The sequence below is a fragment of the Falco rusticolus genome, unplaced genomic scaffold (assembly GCF_015220075.1).
Source record: "Falco rusticolus isolate bFalRus1 unplaced genomic scaffold, bFalRus1.pri scaffold_214_arrow_ctg1, whole genome shotgun sequence".
NCBI classification, from domain to species: domain Eukaryota; kingdom Metazoa; phylum Chordata; class Aves; order Falconiformes; family Falconidae; genus Falco; species Falco rusticolus.
Window position 1 is genome coordinate 645 of NW_023618210.1, and position 21,916 is coordinate 22,560.

Consider the following 21,916-nt stretch of genomic DNA (forward strand, 5'->3'; position numbering starts at 1 on the left):
GGATGCTAGGGGTGTGAGAATGTTGGGGGGATGCTGAGGGGTGAGGATGCTGGTGGGGGTGAGGATGCTGGTGGGGGTGAGGATGCTGGGGGGGGGTGAGGATGCTGGAGGAGTGCGAGGATGCTGGAGGAGTGCGAGGATGCTGGGGGTGAGGATGCTGGGTGCAGGCGAGGTGGGCAGGCGAGGATGCTGGGGGTGCCGGGGGGGGGGGTGGGGGGGTGTCCCTACCTCTGGCTGTGCTGTGGGTGGCAGAGGCAGCGGTTCTGGCAGTGGAGGCCGTAGAGGCCGGGCAGGCAGCGGCGCTCCTGGCAGCGGCTGCCCTGGAAGCCGGGCTGGCACAGGCAGCCCCCGTCCACGTGGAAGCAATGCCCCCCGTTGGCACAGTCGCAGCTCTCCTGGCAGTCCTGCCCGTAGCGCCCCACCGGGCACCGCTCCCGGCACCTGCGGGGACACAGCCGCCCCCCAGGAGCTGAGGTGGCTCCCGGACACCCCCCCTGCCCCCACTGCTGCCCCTGGCTGAGGCCGTGCAGCTCATGGCATGCCAGGCGGGGGGAGCGGGGGTGGTCCTGCCTGCAGGGCCCTGGTGCCAGCGGGAGGGGGGGGCTCAGTGGCCCCGACCCCACGTGCCTCGTCCCCGTGTGCCCCGGTCTCCATCTGCCCTTTGCCCCAAGTGCCCTGTCCCCACGTGTCACAGCCCCCTGACCCCCAGCCCTCAGTCCCCTGTGCCACCAAACCCCCCTATCCCCCATCTGCCTGCCCCCCAAGCCCCCCGTGCCCCCAATCCCCCATCCCATCGTACCCCCATCCCTCTGCCCCCCCAGCTCCATGTGCCCCACGGCCCCCTGTCCCCTCAGCCCCCTGTGCATCCATTCACCCCCATCCCTCTGCCCCCAATCCCCCCATCGCACCGTACCCCCACCCCTCTCCCCCCGCAGCCCCCTGTGACACCCAGCCCACATCCCCCGGCACCCCCCACCCCCTGTGCCCCCAAGCCCCCTCCAGCCCCCTGGCCCCCAGCCCCTCCAATCCCCCCCAGCCCCCTGGCCCTCTCTCACTGCTCTCCGGTGAAGCCGGGGGCACACTGGCAGTGCCCCCCCCGGGGGTCGCAGTGGCCCCCGTTATGGCAGCGACACTCGCCCTGGCAGCCGGGGCCGAAGCGCCCAGGGGGGCACGGCACGGAGCAGATCTCCCCCTGCAAAGGTGCACCGGGCTCAGCAGGGGAAACTGAGGCAGGCACCGCGTTTGGGGGCCCGGGGGGAGGGGGGGGGGTCGCAGCCAACCTACCATCCATCCATGGGGGCAGACGCAGGCACCGGTGCTGTGGGGGTGGCAGATGCCCCCGTTCTGGCAGGGGCAGGGGGTGTCACAGGGTGTCCCTTCGGGGCAGGGCACCTCACAGCTGCAGCAGGGGGCAAGGGGTGAGCGGGACCCCCAGCTGGGGGGTGCTGGGGGGGGGGGGGCACAGGGTGAGGAGCCCCTACTCACAGGGGGCCGGCCAGCCCCGGGGGGCAGAGGCAGGCGCCGGTGGAGGTGTTACAGGGGGCTTGGTGGTGGCAGGGGCAGGGCAGGCGGCAGCCCTGGCCGTAGGTGCCGGGGGGACACGGCTGGTGGCACAGAGGGTCGGCGAAGCCAGGGGGGCAGGAGCAGACCCCCGTCAGGGGGTCGCAGGGGGCCCCGTGGTGGCAGTCGCAGCGATGCCCGCAGCCCGGCCCCCATGACTGCTGGTCACACTCTGCACGGGGGAGACCACCAGCCCCATCCATCCAGCCCCAGCCCGTCTTCATCCTGATCCCAGCCCCAGCCCATCCTCATCCTTTCTCCATTCCCACCTTGTCCCCAGCCCAGTCCAGCCCCGTCCAGCCCATACCAGCGCCATCTCCTCCCCATCCTATCCACATCCTACCTGCATCCCTATCTTATGTCCATCCAGATCTCCACCCCTATCCTGACCCATTCCCATCCCATCCTCATTTCCATCCCCATCTCATACCTGTCCCATCCTAATCTCTCCCCATCCCAATCCCTCCCAGTCATTCCCATTCCCATCTCCACCCCATGCACATCCCATCCCAATCCCATCCCCAGCCCATTCTCTGTCCCCAGCCCATTCTCCATCTCATTCCCTGTCCCCATTATACTCTCAACCCCTTTCCCAGTCCCATCCATATCTGACCCACATCCCAATCCCATCTCCATCCCATTCCTTGTCCCCATCCCATTCCCATCCCCCATCCCATTCCCTGCCCCTATTCTATTCTCCATTGCCATCCCAGTCCCATCTATATCCCATCCCATCCCAATCCCATCTCCATCCAACTCTCCATCTCCATCCCACACATATCCCATCCCCATCCCACTCCCTGTCCCCATTCTGTTCTCAGTCCCCATCCCAGTCCCATCTATATCCCATCCCCATCCCAATCCCATCTCCATCTGATTCTCCACCCCCATCCCAGCCCCACCTCCATCCCATACGTATCCCATCCCAGTCCCATCCCCATCCCATTCCCTGCCCCTATTCTATTCTCCATTGCCATCCCAGTCCCATCCATATCCCATCCCCATCCCAATCCCTTCCCATCCAGTTCTCCACCCCCATCCCATCCCCATCTCCATCCCACATGTATCCCATCCCATCCCAGTCTCATCCACATTTCATCCCCATCCCACTCCCATCCCCATCCCATTCCCTGTCCCCATTCTATCCTCAATCCCTGTCCCAGTCCCATCCATATTCCATCCCATCCCAATCCCATCTCCATCTGATTCTCCACCCCCATCCCATCCCCATCTCCATCCCACACGTATCCCATCCCAGTCTCACCCACATTCCATCCCCATCCCACTCCCATTCCCATCCCACTCCCTGTCCCCATTCTATTCTCAATCCCCATCCCAGTCCCATCCACATCCCAGTCCCATCCCAGTACCATTCCCTGTCCCCATCCATACCCCATCCCCCTGATCCCAATCCCAGCGCCGATGACCCACCAGCAGGCCCCACCGCAGGCTGCCCAGCCCTCCCAGCAGACACGCTGCCCCTCCCTGCCCCCCAGCTGGGGGTCCCCCCGCCCCCCCCCCAGCCCCCCGGCCCCCATTCCTCACCGCTGGAGCAGTCGGAGCCGCGCCAGCCTGGCTCGCACTGGCAGAGGTCGGGGGCTACGCACCGGCCGTGGATGCACTCCTGGGTGCAGCGCGCTGGGAGGACACGGGCGGGGGGTGCTGAGCCAGGATCGGGCCCCCGGGACCCCCCACTCGCCCCACTCGCTCCACTCACGGACGCAGGCGTCGCGGCTCTCGTAGTAGCCCAGGCAGCACTGGTAGCGCCGGCGGTACTCGGTGCGGATGGCCTGGCGGTACTCGGTGCGGTACGCGATCCTGCACCCCCCGGCGCCGTCATGGGGGGCACAGCACCACGCCAGCCCCCCAGGGCCGTGGGGACACCCCACAGCGGGACAGCCCCACGCCAGCCCACCCATGGCCAAGGGGACACCTCAAAGCGGGACAACCCCCTCCAGCCCCCCCATAGCCATAGGGTCACCCCACAGTGGGACACCCCCCCATAGCCATGGGGACACCCCCCTTCCAGCCCCCCCATAGCCATAGGGTCACCCCACAGTGGGACACCCCCCCATAGCCATGGGGACACCCCCCTTCCAGCCCCCCCACAGCCATAGGGTCACCCCACAGCGGGACATCCCCCCATAGCCATGGGGACACCCCCCTTCCAGCCCCCCCATAGCCATAGGGTCACCCCACAGCGGGACATCCCCCCATAGCCATGGGGACACCCCCCTTCCAGCCCCCCCATAGCCATAGGGTCACTCCACAGCGGGACACCCCCATTCCAGCCCCCCATAGCCATAGGGTCACCCCACAGCGGGACATCCCCCCATAGCCATGGGGACATCCCCCCTTCCAGCACCCCATAGCCATAGGGTCACTCCACAGCGGGACATCCCCCCATAGCCATGGGGACACCCCAGTGGGACACCCCCCTTCCAGCCCCCCCATAGCCATAGGGTCACCCCACAGCGGGACATCCCCCCCATAGCCATGGGGACACCCCAGTGGGACACCCCCCTTCCAGCCCCCCCACAGCCATAGGGTCACCCCCCAGTGAGACACCCCCCATCGCCATGGGTGTCCCCCCAGCCCCTCAGGGCTCCCCACCTCTGCTGCAGGCAGGGCAGGGGGGACCCCGGGCAGGGCTGGGTGGGGGGCACAACGTGGGGTTTGGTGTAGGACTCCTTCACCGCCGCCGTGAAGCTGCCGCAGGAGAGGGCACGAGGTGACGGTAGGTCCTGGCCAGGGGGGGGCCCCAGCACCCCCTCCCCAATCCCCCCAGTCCTACCTCTCCCAGTAGCTGCAGACGTTGGGGTCACTGGGGCGGAGGGCGGCCAGGAGCCAGACCTGCACCGCCAGCACCGTGGCCCGCAGCACCATCCTGCGCGGGGAAGATGATGGCTTCGCCCTCTGCCTCGCCTCATTCCCGCTCCCCACCCACCGCCCCCAGCTCCGGCGCAGGATCCAGCTCCCCCCGGAGCTGCCTTCGCATTCCTCCATCCATAGGAACAGCCCCCACCCCGGCCCCGCTGCCCCCCCGCCCCAGCACTGCCCCGTGCCGAGGGGAAACTGAGGCACAGCCGCTCCCCAGCCTGGGTGGCCCCACATAGCCTCATCCCAGCATCCCGAACAACCCCACGGCCACATCCTGGCATCACCATGACTTTTCCCACCGCATCCCACCCCGGGGTGGGATGCTGCCGGAGGGGGGGGGACGCGGGGTGCCGGGGCGGAGTTCGGCACAGCGGCTCCAGCTCTGGCGTGATGCCCCATGGCCCCATTTCAACCCGTTTCGTGTTTATTCCCAGTTGCGTTTCCCAGATCCGTCGGCTTCTTGCTCAACCCAGAGAGGGTCCGGCTTTGCCAGGGCGGCTCTGGGATCACTGCCAGCCTGGGGGCCGGGAATGGGGCAACAACGAGCCCCCCAAGCCTGTGGTGCCGTGTTTACCGGGACGCGTGAGGCAGGAGGAAACAGAGGTTCCTGGTCGGCACAGCTGGATTTACGGCCCTTTCCATGCTGCTCCGGCCATGGGACACCCCAAAGGTGCTGCCCACCCGCCCCCCAGGTCCATCCCTCTCTTTGCCATGGCTCGGGTTGTGGTTTGGGACCAAACAGGGGGTGGGGGAAGGAAAGGAGGGACCCCTCTTATCCCAGAGCCGCTGGGTTTGGGTGGAAAAAATGTTTAGTGGGAGTTTCCCCCATTTCCCTTCGGCAGTGAGGAATTAATTGCTCATCAGCAGGCGGAATTCCCTCCCCTAAACCCTACGGGGGGGGGGAGAGCCAGGGGGGACCCCTCCCCACCCCTTCCCATGGCCCCATCCCCTACTCCGGCAATGTGGGGGGCCAGGGGGTCCCAGTGCTCCTGTGGACAATTCCTGGGAGATGCTGGCAGGAAAACGGAGGAGACATCAAAACATGCCGGGGGGGCCCCATCTGCTCATCGCTGGGGGGGGCAGCTGCGGGGAAGAGCCCCCCCCCCCCCCCGCCCAGGTCACCACTGCAAGAGACCCCCCAAGAGCTGGTGCTCCCCACCCATGGGTGCCCCCAAGCACCCCCCAGGCAGGGCGGGCAGCATCCCCCACCAGTGATGGGGTGCTATGACTCAACACCACCAAGCAGGGGTGGCACCAGGGACCAGCCCTGCCCCACCCCGGGGGGGGGACACGGTGCTGGGCCCCCCCCCAGAGCCACTATCTCTGCCCTGGAACTTCCTCCAGCACAACCCGAGGGCTGACGCGTTTCCTTGGGGGGCTGCGCACCCCCAGGAACAGGGGTGGGGTGGGGGTGGGGGGTGGGAGGCAAAGGTCAAGGTCAGGGTCAGCAATGGGTCACCACAAGGTGTCACGGCACCATCCCCCACCCCATCTGCTGTGTCCCCCCCATCCCCTCGCCTTGGCTGTGGGAACGTGTGATGTCCCCATGCTCCCTGCTATGGCACTGGGGACTGTCCCCTCTGGCAACCCCCCCAAAGGCACCGCCACCGCTCGGGGTGCCCCAGGCTGGGGACAGTGGCACTGACCTGGCCGGGGGCCTCGGCGGCGCAGGGTCGGGGTGCGGGAGCCCCCCACGCGGGGCTGGCTGGCCGGTGGGCTCGGCCGTCGGAAGCGGAGGGAGGGCCGGAGCCGCGCTCAGGAAGTTTGGACGCGGAGACGACTACGGAAAAGGGAAAAAAAAAAAAAATATTAACTTCTTTTCTTTTTTTCTTTTTTTTTTTTTTTTTTTTGCTTTTCTGGCCACAAACCAGCGGGTTTTGGAACGGCGGCATCGCCACGCTGCTCCCACATGGTGCAGGGTGAGGAGGGGGTCTGTGGGGACACCCCACCGTGGTCCCCCTGGCCAGGTCACGGTGCTGGAGGGTGTCCCTGTCCCCTGAGGGCTCTCTGGGGACCCGCGACCCCCTGGGCAGTGGGGCCAGCCCTGCCTGCCCCATGGCCGGTGGCTGCAGGACTCTGCACCGGAGCAGTTGGAGAGCGTGGCACTGCACGGCACCGCATGGCACCGCATGGCACCGCACGGCACCGCACGGCACCGCACAGCACTGCACGGCACTGCACAGCACCGCATGGCACCACACGGCACCGCACGGCACCGCACGGCACTGCATGGCACCGCACAGCACTGCATGGCACCGCACGGCACCGCACAGCACTGCATGGCACTGCACAGCACCGCATGGCACCACACGGCACCGCACGGCACCACATGGCACCGCATGGCACCGCACAGCACTGCATGGCACCGCATGGCACCGGCACCACACCGCACCGCCGAAGGTGGGGAGCTCTGCACCTACCCCCAGCTTCTTCTCCCTGGAGGTCCCCACCCAGCACTGGCACCCATGGGTGCAGGTCTGGAGCTGAGGTGTCCCACTGGGCAGGGGCAAGTGGCCGGGACCCCCAGCCAAGGGGCTGCTGCGCTCGTGCCAAGGGGCAGCGGGGACGCGGTTCCTTCAGCTTAACAGCATGGGGCTGGTGCCCTGCATCCCAGGGACATCATCCTGGCATCCTGGGCACACGTCACCCAGGATCCCTGCATCCCAGGGACATCATCCTGGCATCCCGGGCACACGTCACCCAGGATCCCTGCATCCCAGGGACATCATCCTGGCATCCTGGGCACACATCACCCAGGATCCCTGCATCCCGGGGACATCGTCCTGGCATCCTGGGCACACATCACCCAGGATCCCTGCATCCCAGGGACATCATCCTGGCATCCCGGGCACATGTCACCCAGGATCCCTGCATCTCGGGGACATCATCCTGGCATCCCGGGCACACGTCACCCAGGATCCCTGCATCCCAGGCACATGTCACCCAGAATCCCTGTATCCTGGACACACATCATCCCAGGATCCTGGCAGACATTGTCCCTGCATCCTGGACATACATCATTCCCTCATCCCAAAATCCTGGGTATATGTTCTCCTCACATCTTGACATCCCAGGCAGATATCATCCCAGGATCCCAGGCACACATCATCTGCACATCCCGGGATCCTGGGCACACATCATCCTTGCAACCTGGGATCCCGGACACACATTGTCCCTGCATCCCAGGTACAGATCATTCCCTCATTCCAACATCCCGGGCACATATCATCTGCGCATCCCGGGATCCTGGGCACACATCCCTGCATCCCGGGCACACATCATCCCTGCATCCCGGGATCCCGGGCATACATCATCCCTTCATCCCTGCATCCCAGGCACACATCATCCCTGCGTCCCGGGATCCTGGGCACACATCATCCCTGCATCCCAGGCACACATCATCCCTGCATCCCGGGATCCCGGGCACACATCATCCCTGCATCCCAGGCACACATCATCCCTGCATCCCGGGATCCCAGGCACACATCATCCCTGCATCCCAGGCACACATCATCCCTGCATCCCGGGATCCTGGGCACACATCATCCCTTCATCCCAGGATCCCAGGCACACATCATCCCTGCGTCCCGGACACACATCATCCCTGCATCCCGGGATCCTGGGCACACATCATCCCTGCATCCCTGCATCCCAGGCACACATGATCCCTGCATCCGGGGATCCCAGGCACACATCATCCCTGCATCCCGGGATCCCAGGCACACATCGTCGCTGCATCCCAGGATCGCAGGCACGTGTCACCCCAGACAACCCATCCCTCCACTGCAGGATCCTTGGCCATGTGTTTCCCCTGCATCCCAACACCCTGGGATCCCTGACCATACATCACCCCCCTGTCCTGGGATCCCTGGCCTTGCGTCGCCCCTATACCCTGGGATACTCAACCATCCATCACCCCTAGATCCCAGGATCCTGGCCATATATCACCCCTAGATCCCAGGATCCTGGCCGTATATCACCCCTAAATCCTGGGATCCTGGCCCTATATCACCCCTAGATCCCAGGATCCTGGCCTTATATCCCACCTATACCCTGGGATCGTGTCCCCCCATCCCAGGACCCCTGGTCGGGCAGCTCAGCACCACGTGTGCCCCCCCCACCCCCTGCCCAGCGAGCACACGTACATTAGCTGGCCCTAACTGATGTCAAGGCGCCGTTAATTGCCTCTCCTCGTTACACTAATAGCTCTAATCACTCATAACGATTTTCACGTCCCAGGGTGGCTCAGCTGCCCCCCCACCCCGCCCACCCCGGGGCTCCATTAGGATCAAGCCCACCCACAGCTGGGGGTCTGCTGTGGCCACCCCCAAACGCCGCTTCCCGGAGCAGGGATGGGCAGCGTGGCTGGGGGGGGGGCGCTGCTACAGGCGCTGAGGGGTCTTGGGCTGGGGACCTGGTGTAGGATGTGACCCCCCCACCCCGATGCTCTTTAAAGGGTCCCCAGGGTGTCGGGGAAATATTGCTCGGGGACACTTGAGGGGCACTTTAGCTGCGCCTCAGCGCCGAGATGCCTTTGTAGCCCCCCCTGCCAAGACCCCCAGTAGTGCCGGAGGGGATGGGGACCCCCAAATGCACTTAGGAGCAGCCAGGTGTTGGGGGGGCTGCGCCCAGCACTCAGTCCCTCCCACGACCCGTAGTGCTGGGATGCACCTGCATCCCCAGCCCCACTGTCCCCCCAAACCATCCATCCCTGGAAGGGGGGGAACCCCAAAACACACAGCTGGTCCCCTTAGGGGGTTCTGGGGGGCACAGGACCCCCCCAGGGAGCAGATCTAGCCCCATTGGGGTCCAAACTGGCAGCATCAGGGATGCTGGGGTGGGACCCCCCCGTGTGGGATGCGGCCATGGACCACCAGTGGCTCTTGGCAGCTGCGTTAGTTGCAAGATGCAGGATCGGGCCCAAGACCCCCCAGCCCTCATTAACCCTCGTTAGCGGGGCCAGGCCGCGGTGCCACTGGGGTGGGCAGCATTGCCGGGAGTGGAGCCGTTAATTACCTCATTGCCAGAGTCCATTACCGTTCCCCCCGGAGCGGGTGAAATGGAGAAACTGCGGCAGGATGGTACGGAGGGGGGGGGATAAAAATCAATCAGAGCTGAACCCTTCAGGGAAAAGGGCTTGGGGGGGGCTTAACCCTTCCCTGACCACCCTGAGGGGGAAACTGAGGCACTGCCACCCCCATGGGGGAAACTGAGGCACAGCTGCGGGGAAGCCCACCCTGCTTGGGGAGGGGGCGGGGGGTGTCATCATGGTGCACGGTCCCTTTTGGGGGCGTTGTCTGCGGCAATCTGTGGTGCAGGGCTGGAAAAGCTCAAGGTTGTAATCTTGTTCCTTCCTCAAATTAAATAAGAGGGAAAAAGGCCATAAATCAGCACGGGCAGCGATTAGAGGGACCCCAAGGAGGCAGCTGGGGGGCACTGCCAGCTGCGCTGGAGCAGGGCCAGATCCTGCCCACACCAGCTCCCCACATCCCACAGCTGGACCCTCGGCAAAGCTTTGGAGCCAGCTGGATGAACCGGAGCCCTGGGCTGGATGCGGGGATGGATTACAGGCTGGGAGCCGTGGGGCGCTGGGACGGCTCCAGTTTCCTCCAGCTCTTGTGGCACATCCAGCCCTGGCCACCCAGCACATGTGCCACATCAGTCCTGAGCCCCTCAGCGCCCACCGTGGACCCCGGCTGCTCTTGCCTTGCGCAGTGCCTCAGTTTCCCCTGTGACCCCGTTTTCCTCCTGCTTATCTCGGGTTGCGGTGGGTAACAAAGGAGCTGCCAGGGCCCTGCCTGCGCTGCCTAATTAGCCAGATGAAATCAATTCAGCTCCATTACGGTCAGCTCCAGGTCTCAACCATTACCAAGGCAGCCAGAGAGCCCAGGGAAGGATGATGGAGTGGATGCTACAGGGCATGCGATAACCCCCTGGCTCTGATCAAGGGCACAGGGAAGGGGGGGGGCTTTGCCCCTTTCATGGGGGCTGGATTTCTACTGCAAAATCCCACCCCCCCCTTCCCGGACTCCTTGGCAAGGGGACGAGGCACCTGGGCCAGGGTGTGGTGGGAGCATCCCTGGAGGGATGCTCGAGGTGGTCCCCATGGCACAGCCAAAACAATCCCTCTGGGTTGGGGGTGGGGACATGGGTTCTGCATCCTGGGCATGCACCATCCCTGCATCCTGAGATCCTGGGCACACATCACCCCTGAATCCTGGGCATGCACCATCCCTGCATCCCGGGCAGGTATCACCCCTGCATCCTGAGATCCTGGGCACACATCACCCCTGAATCCTGGGCATGCACCATCCCTGCATCCCGGGCAGGTATCACCCCTGCATCCTGAGATCCTGGGCACACATCACCCCGCATCCTGGGCACACATCACCCCTGCATCCCGGGCATGCATCATCCCTGCATCCCGGGATCCTGAGCACACATCATCCCTGCATCCTTGGCATGCATCATCCCTGCACCCTGGGCACGCGCCATCCCTGCATCCCGGGCACATATCACCCCTGTGTCCCAGCCATGCATCATCCCTCCATCCCTGCACCCTGGGATCCCTGGAGCAACACACCTCCTCCATCTCCTCTTCCCCAGCTGGAGCGCCCCTGCTCCAGAACACCCCTCTTTCTCCCCAGAACCCTCTATCCCGCCCCATGCCCAGCAGACACCCCGGAGCAGGCGCGTCCCAGCGCGGCGGAGGTGGACGGTTTATTATTGACTGGTTTTGCAGCAGAGCGGGTGAGCACAGGGGGTCCCCACCAGCCAGGGACCAGGACAGGGGACAAAGGAGCAGCCAAGCCACAGGGTGCCCCCAACTCCCCTGGGAGCCCTGAGCCCACCTGGCTCCCTCCCTGGCATGGACCCGCTGCTGGGGGGGGCTCTTGGCTCTGCCCCCCCAGAGCCAACCCACATCAGCCAAGCGCCTCCATCCCGGCACGCCAGGGAAATGCCAAGGAGCTGGATGGCAAGGCCGCAACCCTGGGGGGGCACAGCCTCGGGGGGCCCCCAGCCCAGCCCTACAGCCCCCCGTGGGGGTGGGTTGACGTTTCCCACTATAAATAAAGTTTCAGCCCTCTCCCCGCAGTGGGGCATCAGTCCGGCGGGGCTCCGTGGGGTGGGCAGCGAGGAGGGCAGGGGTGGGCAGCGGGGAGCGGAGGGTGGATGGGGGGGTCCCCGCTCAGCCCAGGATGTCCAGGTAGATGGGGGGGGTCTTGACGAGGGCCTGCAGGCGGCTGTGGATCTCCTTGATGGGCCGGCGCTGCTGGGGCTCCCGCTGCCAGCAGCTCTGCATGATGGCATACACCTCGGAGGGACACGTGCGAGGACGCTCCAGCTCCCTCCCCTGCGTGATGCACTCGATGGCCTGTGGGAACGGGGGATGGAGATGGCGTAACCACCTCCCCCCAGGTACCCACCCCCCCGCCCCCACCAGGGGTCTGTCGCCATCCTCATCCTCCCTCCTCGCTCACCTCGGTGTTGGAGAGCTGGTACCAAGGTTGCTTCCCATAGGTGAAGATCTCCCAGAGCACCACGCCAAAGCTCCAGATATCGCTCTCGGTGGTGAATTTACGGTAGAGGATGCTCTCGGGGGGCATCCAGCGGATGGGCAGCATGGTCCTGCCCCCCACCTACCCCCAGCGGGGCTGTCAGTGGGGCAGAGACCCCCCGCATTTGCCCCCTCCAGCCCTAGCCCTAGTCATGAAGCACATCTCCTACTAGGTGTAAGGAGGGAATTTGTTGTGGTGAGACCCTGGCATGGGTTGCTTGGAGAGGCGGGGGGGGGGCTCCATCGCTTTCAAGGTCAAGTTGGAGGGGCTCTGAGCAACCTGGTCTGGTGGACCATGTCCCCACTTATTGCAGGGGGTGGGAGTGGGTGGTCTCTACAGCTCCCTTCCCACCCAAACCATCCTATCAGTCTGATTAATTATGGATGGAGACGGGTTGGGAAGCAGCAGCTAAGAGGGAAAATTGAGCGTGACCCCCCTCGACAGAGCTGGGGGGGGGGGGGGGGGGGGGGGAGGGGAGGAGAGGGGGGGGGCAGCCCACCGCCCGCTCACCCGGTAATAGTCGGTGCTGTAGATATCCCGGGACATGCCAAAATCGCCGATCTTCACCACCAGGTCGTGGCCCACCAGGCAGTTGCGGGTGGCCAGGTCCCGGTGGACGAAGTGGAGGGAGGCGAGGTAGACCATGCCTGAGGCGATCTGCGTGGCGATCTGCAGCATGTGGCTCAGCGTCAGCTGCCCGCAGGGCTGCCCCTGCCCCTGGTCCAGGATCTTGGCGTCGGGACCGTGGGACCTGCCGGGGCAGGGGGACATGCCAGAGTTGGGGGGGGGAACACGTGTGTGGCATGTGTGTATGCGCAGGTATACGTATTGCTGGAGTGGGTGTGCAAATGCCAGGAAGGATGTGCATGTGTGCATGCATGCTAGGGAAGCGTGCGCGCACACGGGCAGGCACAGCAGTGAAGGAAGCGCACATGTGTGTGCGTGCACACAGGGGAAGGGTGTGCACAGGTGCCAAGGAAGGGTGTGCACATGTGTGTGCATGCACACAGGGGAAGGGTGTGCGCAGCTGTGCACACATGCCAAGGAAGGGCGTGCATATGATTGTGCATGCATGCAGGGGAAAGGTGTGCACATGTGCCAAGGAAGGGTGTGCACATGTGTGTGCGTGCACCCAGGGGAAGGGTGTGCACAGGTGTGCACGTATGCCAAGGAAGGGCGTGCATATGATTGTGCATGCACACAGGGGAAAGGCATGTGCAGCTGTGCACACGTGCAAAGGAAGGGTGTGCATATGCGTGTGCGTGCACAAGAGAAAGGTATGCACTTGTGTGCGTGCATGCCAGGGAAGGGTGCACACACACGTGCACACATACCAGGGAAGGGTGCACACAGGCATGCACACGTAGCAGGGAAGGATGTGCACGTGTGCACACACAAGGGAAAGGGGTGCACGTCTGTGCGTGCACACAGGGGAAGGGTACACACAAACATGCATGCGTGCCAGGGAAGGGCATGCACATGTGTGCATGCACACAGGGAAAGGACATACACATGTGTGCACACATGTCAGAGAAGGGTGTGCACATGTGCATGCATGCACAGGGGGAAGGCATGTGCATGCAGAGGGAAAAGGTGTGCACTTGTGCGCACACATGCTAGGGAAGGGTGTGCATATGCATGGGAAGGACATGCACATACATGTGCATCCTTCCCTGGCATGCATGCATGCACACAAGGGAAAAGCATCATGCCAGTATGCACGTGTGTGCAGAGGCGAAGCACATACACATATGTGCCCAGGGCTTGCACGCACGTGTGCATGCACAGGGGCAAAGTGTGCGCTTGTACGCACATGTGCCAGGGAAAGGTGGAGATACACGCGTGCACACCCAGGGAAAAGGCATGCACACGTGTGCACACATGCCGGGGAAGGCCGGGCACGCCTGGCCCATCGCGTGGGGGACGGCTGCGTGGCCGGGGGTGCGAGCCAGCGCCGGGGCGGGTGTGAAAGCGCATGCGAAGCGAGGGGGGCACACGAGGCGTGCCGGGGGGCAGTGTGGCTGCGGCCGCCTCCAGCCGCGCTGCCCTTGATGCCAAACGTGGCTGACAGCCGTGCTGGGGCGGCCGCGGCCGCGAGCTGGGGGGGCTTTGCTCGGCAGAACCATTAATGCCAACTCCCATAACAATAATCATAAAAGCCACGTCTCAGAGCTCCTCGCGCGGCCACTAAAGCGATGCCTCTGGCAGCAGGCCCCCCCCCACTACGCCCCCCCCAATACCTGGGGGGGCAATCGAAAAGTCTCCGCTTATTCCAGCTGATGGCCAATCTCTCTCTATTTAAGCCTCTCAGACAGCTAATCTAATCAATATTGCAAGGAGGGCTGCATTAGCAGGGAGCAGGCTGGCTGTGCTGATGGAGAGGCAGATGGGGGGGGGGGAAGACGGGCAGCCAGGACCACCCCCCCCCCAAGCCCACCTGAGGAAGCGGTTGAGGTCGCCGTGCTTCATGTACTCGAAGACCATGATGAGGGGTTCGCCCTCAGTGCAGACGCCGTAAAACTTGACGATGTGCTGGTGCTGCAGCACGGTCAGCAGCTCGGCTTCACGTTGGAAATCGAAGCGGGTGCTTTCCGTCACCTCCTTCAGCGCCTGCCGGCACACGGCGTCAACCCCAGCATCCCCCCCTCACCCCAAACCATGGACACTCTCCCCCCCCCCCCCAACTCCAGCATCATCCCCCCTCTTCCTCACCTTCACAGCCACCAACGTCTTCTCCTGCTCCGGGAGGAGGTTGTAGCACTCGGCCAAGAAAACCTTCCCGAAGGCACCTTCGCCCAGCTCCCACTTCAGCACGATGTCCCGCCGCTGCACATGGTGCACGCCTGGGGGGACCCCCACCCATCAGTGCCTCCCCCTCCCCAAGGGGGGGAGAAATGCGTAGGAGGATGCTCGGGTACCGTGGAACCCCCCAAGCCTTACAGGCGTCGCAGAAATACTGGGGGTTCTCGATGAAGTTGCTCTTCAGCCCCTCCAGCTTGCTCTCGGCTGAGGGGAGGGGGCTGCTGCCCAGGTTCATGAAGTGCAGGGACATGGCCAGGTCGTCCTCTTGGGCCAGCACCGCTGAGCCTTGTGGGGACAAGGACAAGGCCATCGGGGGGGTCCCGCGGCCCCCCCAGCTGGTGCAGCCAGTGCCAGGCTCTGCCGAGCATCCCCCCGCCCCGGCTGGCCCCCGGGGGCCAGGCAGCCCGATCAAACCCATTTAGAGGCTGAATCCATTCCAGGAGTGAATTAGCAGCTGCTGCCCGTGCGGGGGGGGGGGGGGGGGACCAGCACCCCTCCGCGGTCCCCAGCCACGGTCCCCAGCCATGGTCCCCAGCCATGGCCCCCTCCCCACAGATGCTTCCCAAGCCGGGTACCCAGCACAGCTCCGGCCACCCCAGGGATGCAGGAATCGGGGTGTCCCCGTGCCACGGCTTGAATCCCCCATGGCACTGGGGGAGTTGGGGGGTGGGGGGGCGGGAGGAGGACTCACGGTTAATGCCGAACTTGGACCGGCGCCCGCACTTGTTGAGCACGATGAGCATGATGGAGAGGAAGAGGCAGGCGAACACGGCCAGTGCCACAGCCACCGAGACCTGGTGACAGCAGGGACAGGGCCCAGGTCAGGTCCCACCAGCTCCCCTCTCCCAGCCTTTGGCAGGGCGAGATGGCCACAGGCCCCAGGAGGGGAAACTGAGGCACAGGGGCTCTGTCCTTCATCCCCACCGCATGTCCCCTTCCCGCTCAGCTCTGGTTTGCCTGTCCCCTAAGGATTTGTCCCACCCTCTTACGGGTGTCCTGGTCCCCCCATCCCAAACTCGGAGCATCCCCTCACCCCGAACGTGTGCTCATCCGTCGTCTCCACGGGCCCCTCCAGCGAGCTGTTCCTGGTGCCTGGGGCAGGGAGGAGGGCACAGGGTGAGTGTGGGGCAGGGGGTCCCCATCCCCTGGGGTGGTCCCAGCAAGGCATGGGAGGCCCAGGATGGTGACACCCACCCCCCCCCCACGACTCTGCAGCCTCAGCACAGGGTGTGGGTACCCCAGGATCAGCTCTGGCATGGGGGGATGCATGGTTTGGGAGGGGCGGGGGCTGGGGCAGGGGGTTGTGCCAGGGACCCCCGTGGGGAGCAGCGTGCCCGATCACTCACCCAGCGGAGACAGAGACACTGCCGCAGCCCAAAGGGAGAGAGAAAGGAGAAACGCTCGTTATTCCCCAGGTGAGAGCGCCCTGTCTTTCCCACCCCGGGGGAAACTGAGGCACAGCGGGGCGGCTCGGAGCCAGCGGGCAGAGCCAGATACAACCCATTTTGCACCCCAACGTCAAGAAAGATGCAGAGGAGACTGAGCTGGGGGGGGGGGGGAGAGCTCCCCGGCAGCCCCCCCCTGCCCAGCACCTACCAGGGATGGGCTCCTCGGGGCTGAAGCTGAAGGGATTTTCCATGAAACGCCCCTGGATGCTGCGGGCGGCGAAGCCCAGGGGGTTGCGGACCAGGAGGGTGTAGTTGCCGTTGTTGACGTGGGTGGGCCGGTTGAGGTGGAGGCAGCCGTGGAGGACGGTGGAGTTGTGCTCGTACTCCACGATGCGGGTGTGGATGTAGGGCCCCTCGCTCAGCGCCGTCCCGTTGAAGAGCCACTGGATGCTGGGGACTGGGTTGCCGTCCACCGAGAAGGGGATGCACCAGAAGTGCTGGGGGATGGCTTCGTGGAGGAGCAGGATCACGGGGGGGACTGGGGGAGGCAGAGCTGGGTGGGTCCCCAGGCCAAAAGCCAGACCCTCCGCCCCCCAGCATCCTCCTCCAGCCCCCCCCGGGCTGCTCACAGGTGATGTTCAGCATCACGCTGTCCTCCGCCGGCCCTGCCGCGTTCTCCGCTCGGCACGTCAGGTCCTTGTGGTTGAAGCTGGAGGAGACATTGCTGATCTCCAGGACGATCTCCCAGTCCGAGACCTGCAGGCAGCGCCAGGATGGGGTGAACAACCTGCCCCCCCCACGCCGTGCCAGCTCCTGCATCCCCCCATGCCCACCCCACCAGCAAGGGGATGCTGCAGCAGGGATGAAGGTCCCTGGATCTTGCCTTGGTGATGACGGGCAGCTCGTGTCCCACCTCGGGGACCACCCATGCCCCGGTGGCCGGTGGCTCGGCAGTGATGCGACAGGTGAGGTTGACGCTGTCCCCTTGGCGTAGCATCACCTCGGGGGGTTCAATGCGGACGCTCGGGGGCTCTGCCGAGGAGAAGGGGGTGACTGGGGGCCACGTGTCCCCAGCCAAGCGGCTTGGGAGGGGGGACAAACCCAGCACCCAAAGCCAGCAGGGTCCCCTGCCACGTACCGCAGGCGTGGAGGGGCTGGCTGCCCAGTGGGACCAGTACGCTGCCCTCCCAGCAGCCCAGCAACTGGTTCCCCAGCTCGGCGCGGCTCCCGTTCTGCCAGAGCTGGAGCCAGCGGAGGCTGCAGGAGCAGTTGAAGGGATTTCCCACCAGGATGCTGAGAGGAAGCAGGGAAGAGGACAAGGGCTCAAAGGGGCTGCGGGTCACACACCAGCCTATACATCCCCCCCTGGGGTCAGCAGGGGCTGGATGGGGGGACCCCGCCTGCACGGATCCTGCACTGCCGATGTGCTCCAGCCCGGGCACAGTGCCACGCATGCCACCCCTGTCCCTGTCCCCACGCCCGTGGTTGTCACTGCGGCCCCAGCCCCAGCCCTGCCTCCCTGTCACCCCAGGGGTGCATCCCCGGCGGGGGATGCTCTGCACCCACCTTCCCCCGCTGCAGTACTCACAGTTCTTGCAGGGGCAGATGCTGGAAGGTCTTCCAGGAAAGGCTGTGCAGCGCGTTGAAGGAGAGATTCCTGCTGGGACAGACCCAGTCAGCTGCCCCTTCCCACCACAGACCCCCATCCCACATCCCACATCCCCCCCCTTGCAGAGGGTCTGGCCGGGGCATGGAGCAGCACCAAGGCCACCGTGACCAAGCAAAGTCACCTCTGCCAGGGTGGCCCCAGCCTTTAGGCACCTCCCTGCAAGGGGGGAGCCCCACGCACCCCATCACTGGGTCCCTGCCTGCTCCCCGGGGTCCCCTCCCGCAGCAGGGCATCACGGAGCTCCCCGGGGGGGCTGGCAGCTGCCCCCACTCCTGCCCTCAATCGATGGTTCCCGCTCAGGCACAGAGCCCCACGCGGCCCCCCCAGCCCGGCTGATGCGCCCATGGGACATCATCGATCCTGCCTGGGCGCAGGGACCAGCCACCCTGCGCCAGGGCTGAGCGCCTGCGGGGATGGGGGTCCGAGCCCCAAACGGGGTGGGGGAGCGATTTGAGGGGTGGGGGTGGGGGGGCTACTCACACGTGACTCAGCCTGGGGGTGTCCAGGAAGGCGTCAGTAGAGATGTGCTGCAGCCCTGACCTGGAGATGGTGCTGGAGGAGGGAAGGGCTGAGCACCCACACTGGGGACCCTGAATGCCCATACTGGGAGCATCTCCCACTAGTGGGATCAAGCTCTGGGGGGATCCCCCATCCCCCCCTCCCATTTCCCTGGGTGGGGACCCCACCCCAGGGTACTCACAGGTTCCTGAGGTCCCGCAGCATCCTGGTGTCAGCCCGGGTCAAGGTCGTCAGCATCTGCTGGTTCTCAATGATGCTGGAAAGCAAATGAGGGGGGGTCGGGGGAGCAGCCTCAGGACGCCCCCATGCCAGGGGCTGCTGGCAAAGTGTGGGGCAAGGGGAGTGGGGGGGGCACGGCTCTCCCCCTCCCCAAGCTGTGCCTGTGCTACCCTGCACCAGCCCAGGGTTGGGGGCAGGGACTGGGACTGGGCTGAGCTGCCCTGCTGTGCCTCAGTTTCCCCAGGGATGAGCTGGGAAGGGGTGGGGCAGGGATGGTGGCACCAATCCTGCTGGTGCTGAGCCTCCAGCCAGCACACACCATGTGGGGCCAAGGCTGAGCCACCGCTCAGAGCCCGTGGTCTCACCCAGAGAGCGAGTTTGCCAGGTCTCAGCCCCACTCCCCCATGGGTCCCCCCCTTTCCTCGCACCCCACGGTGTCCTGCGATGGGGGGGGGGGGCACCAATTGTCCCCCTCTCCCCTTTTCCCAAGGCGAAGGGAAGCCCCTTTGCAGGCGGGTGCAGGGTTTTCCCACCTGCCCCACCCCAGGGGCTTAATTGGGGGGTTAATTGGGGATTCAGACACACACCAAAGGGGGTTTGGTCCCACTGACCCCCGGGGGAGGGTCTCTACGGCCACCCCCATGGACAAGGCTGTGGGGATGGGAGGGACAAGGGAGCCTGGGGGTCTCTCGGGGACCACCATCCCCACCACCACCCACCCCACCCAGCAAACAAAGAGCCGGCAGCACCCCGCAGTGCAGTGTCCCCCAGCTCGGGGGGGGGGGGGGGGGGGGGGGGGGGGGGGGGGGGGGCAGGGGAAACTGAGGCACAGAGACCCCCGCTACAGCCAGCCCCCGGCAATGCGGCACGGCCAGGGCTGCGGCAGGGGGAAGACCCAGGAGCATGAGCACCTTGGTATCACCCAGCACCCTGTACCCCCCTGCACCCAGCACCCTCCCTGCTCCAGCCCTCCCCTCCCCACCACCCATCCTGGAGCAGGGGGATGAGCGAGAGCAGAGAGCCCCCAGACCAGCAAATTCAGGCACCCCCCCACCCCCAACACCGCAACACACAGGCCCCAGGGCAGGATGACAGCCACCAGGGTGAGGACCTCTCCCTGCACCCTGGCCCTGCCCATCACGGCATGGGTGCTCCCTGACTGGGGACCCCACTGCACCCTCAGCCCATCGCTCCCGCTGGCATCGCTGAGGAGGGGGCGAAGAGCTGCTCCCAGCCCCTCACTTGCTCCCAGGGGGGATGCAGCCGGGCTCCCCCCGTCCTTGCAGCCCTTGACACCCCGCACCAAGCAGCCCCGCTCCCCACAGCCATCCCAGCCCCATGGCAGACCCAGCCCCGTAGCGCTCCCTGCTCCATCACTGCCCCAGCCCAGCCCCATTGCCCCATCCCAAGCTCCATCATCCCCAGCTCCATCGCACCGTCCCCAGCCCCATCAACCCCATGGCACCAGCCCCAACCCCATCGCCCCCTCCCCAGCCCCATCACCCCATCGCACCAGCCCCATCGCCCCCTCCCCAGCACCATCCCCAGCCCCATCGCCCCTGTCGCCAAGCTCCATCACCTCCAGCCCATGGCTCCATCGTGCCCAGCCCCATCACCTTCAGCTCTGCCACCACTGGCTCCTCTGCCCACTCCCCAAGCTCCATCATCCCCAGCCCCATCGCGCTGTCCCCCAGCTCCATCACCACATCCCTCAGCCCCATCGTCACCTGCCTCATCACCCCCAGCCCCACCACCCTGTACCCCAGCCCCTCTCCCTGGTTCCCAAGCTCCATCACCCCCTGCTCCATCACCTGGTCCCCCAGCCCCACCACCCTGGTCCTCTAGCTCCATCACCCCCTGCTCCATCACCCTGTCCCCCAGCCTCCCTCTCTGGTCCCCCAGCCCCATCGCCCTGCCCCCCAGCCCCACTTCCCAGTCCCCCAGCCCCACCGCCCTGGTCCCTGAGCTCCATCACCCCCTGCCCTGTCCCCCAGCCGCACCACCTTGGTCCCCAAGCTCCATCACCTGGTCCCCCAGCCCCACCACCCTGGTCCCCGAGTTCTATCACCCCCTGCCCTGTCCCCCAGCCACACCGCCCTGGTCCCCAAATTCCATCACCTGGTCCCCCTGCCCCATTCCCTGGTCCCCAAGCTCCATTAACCCATCCCCCAGCCCCACCGCCCGGTCCCCTAGCTCCGTCACCCCCTGCTCCATTACCCAGTCCCCCAGCCCCCTTCCCTGGTCTCCCAGCCCCATCGCCCTGGTCCCCAAGCTCCATCACCTGGTCCCCTAGCTCCCCTCCCTGGTCCCCGAGCTCCATCACCCCTGCCGTGTCCCCCAGCCCCACTCACAGGTCGGTGAAGCCGCCGGCTCCCAGCAGCCGGGCCAGACTGCCCACGGTGCCGGGCTCCCGGCAGTGCAGGGTACGGGGCTGGGGGCAGTGGCAGGGCGGGGGGCAGGGCCCGGCAGCCCCCGGGACGGGCAGGGGCAGCAGCGGCAGCAGCAGCAGCAGTGCGGCCAGGCAGAGCCGGGCGGGCAGCGGCGGCATCGCGGCACCGGGACGGGCACCGGGGCTGGACCCGCCGCCGCCGCCGCCGCTGTCCCTCGCACTTGCCCGGCAGCCCGAGCACGGCGCCGGGCCGGGCTTAAAAGCATCGCAGGGACCGGCCCCCGGGAGGGGCCGTCGGCTCCCCCCGCCCCCGCACCGCCCCGACCCCGGAGACCCCCCCCGGCCGCGGGCGGGGATGGAGGGGCCGGGGAAGCCCCCCCGCCCGTGACTCACCGGCGCTCGGAACCCGAGAAGCCCCGCCCGGGCCGGGGGCAAAAGCGGGGGGTGACAGCAGCCCGGCCCGGAGCCCCCCGCCCCGCGGGGAGGGTGTCCCGGCACCCACGGGCACCGAGCGGGGAGCCTGCCTGTATCCTGCCTGCGCCCTGCCTGGGAACCTGCACCCTGCCTGCACCCTGCCTGTATCCTGCCTGCACCCCGCCTGCACCTGCCTGTGCCCTGCCTGTATCCTGCCTGCACCCTGCCTGTACCCTGCCTGCACTCCGCCTGCACCTGCCTGTGCCCTGCCTTGGAACCTGCACCCTGCCTGTATCCTGCCTGCACCCTGCCTGTATCCTGCCTGTGCCCTGCCTGTATCCTGCCTGCACCCCACCTGCACCTGCCTGTGCCCTGCCGGGAACGTGCACCCTGCTTGCACCCTGCCCATACCCTGCCTGCATCCTGCCTGCACCCTGCCCACAACCTGCCTGCACCCTGCCTGTATCCTGCCTGTGCCCTGCCTGGGAACCTGCACCCTGCCTGCACCCTGCCTGTA

General features: G+C 65.9%; 2 protein-coding genes across 3 annotated transcripts; both read right to left on the reverse strand.

Annotated features, from left to right (window-relative positions):
• Positions 1 to 221: 221 nt before the first annotated feature.
• LOC119142074 (platelet endothelial aggregation receptor 1-like) lies at positions 222 to 6,178 on the reverse strand. The gene is made up of 9 exons (XM_037374785.1): positions 6,087 to 6,178; positions 4,355 to 4,447; positions 4,174 to 4,269; positions 3,278 to 3,378; positions 3,106 to 3,198; positions 1,486 to 1,732; positions 1,285 to 1,399; positions 1,056 to 1,192; positions 222 to 441 (listed from the first exon to the last, which is right to left on the reverse strand). Exons 2-9 carry the CDS (start codon positions 4,444 to 4,446, stop codon positions 225 to 227), a joined length of 1,098 nt encoding a protein of 365 aa, XP_037230682.1. The 5' UTR covers position 4,447; positions 6,087 to 6,178; the 3' UTR covers positions 222 to 224.
• A 4,957-nt stretch (positions 6,179 to 11,135) lies between these two features.
• NTRK1 (neurotrophic receptor tyrosine kinase 1) lies at positions 11,136 to 21,209 on the reverse strand. 2 transcript variants are annotated; one of them, XM_037374782.1, is made up of 17 exons: positions 20,948 to 21,209; positions 18,559 to 18,633; positions 18,339 to 18,410; positions 17,778 to 17,846; positions 17,328 to 17,482; positions 17,073 to 17,221; positions 16,819 to 16,945; positions 16,398 to 16,727; positions 16,148 to 16,165; positions 15,835 to 15,893; positions 15,493 to 15,595; positions 14,940 to 15,086; positions 14,712 to 14,842; positions 14,437 to 14,609; positions 12,510 to 12,750; positions 11,922 to 12,080; positions 11,136 to 11,815 (listed from the first exon to the last, which is right to left on the reverse strand). In XM_037374782.1, exons 1-17 carry the CDS (start codon positions 21,142 to 21,144, stop codon positions 11,630 to 11,632), a joined length of 2,391 nt encoding a protein of 796 aa, XP_037230679.1. In that variant the 5' UTR covers positions 21,145 to 21,209; the 3' UTR covers positions 11,136 to 11,629. The 2 variants fall into 2 exon arrangements, with proteins under 2 accessions (XP_037230679.1, XP_037230681.1); XM_037374784.1 differs by lacking the exon at positions 16,148 to 16,165.
• Positions 21,210 to 21,916: the final 707 nt, after the last annotated feature.

Bases quoted from the DNA above. Each gene is read 5' to 3' on its own strand.
- LOC119142074 (XM_037374785.1), bottom strand. From the start codon at position 4,446: ATGGTGCTGCGGGCCACGGTGCTGGCGGTGCAGGTCTGGCTCCTGGCC. The intron at 3,379-4,173 runs GTGGGGAGCCCT...CGGGGGGTGCAG, and splicing joins CTGCCCTGCCTGCAGCAGAG to GATCGCGTACCGCACCGAGT. The intron at 3,199-3,277 runs GTGAGTGGAGCG...GTGTCCTCCCAG, and splicing joins GAGCCGCGACGCCTGCGTCC to CGCGCTGCACCCAGGAGTGC.
- NTRK1 (XM_037374782.1), bottom strand. From the start codon at position 21,144: ATGCCGCCGCTGCCCGCCCGGCTCTGCCTGGCCGCACTGCTGCTGCTG. The intron at 14,843-14,939 runs GTAAGGCTTGGG...GGGTCCCCCCAG, and splicing joins CCAGTATTTCTGCGACGCCT to GCGTGCACCATGTGCAGCGG. The intron at 11,816-11,921 runs GTGAGCGAGGAG...CCGTTCCCACAG, and splicing joins ACCAGCTCTCCAACACCGAG to GCCATCGAGTGCATCACGCA.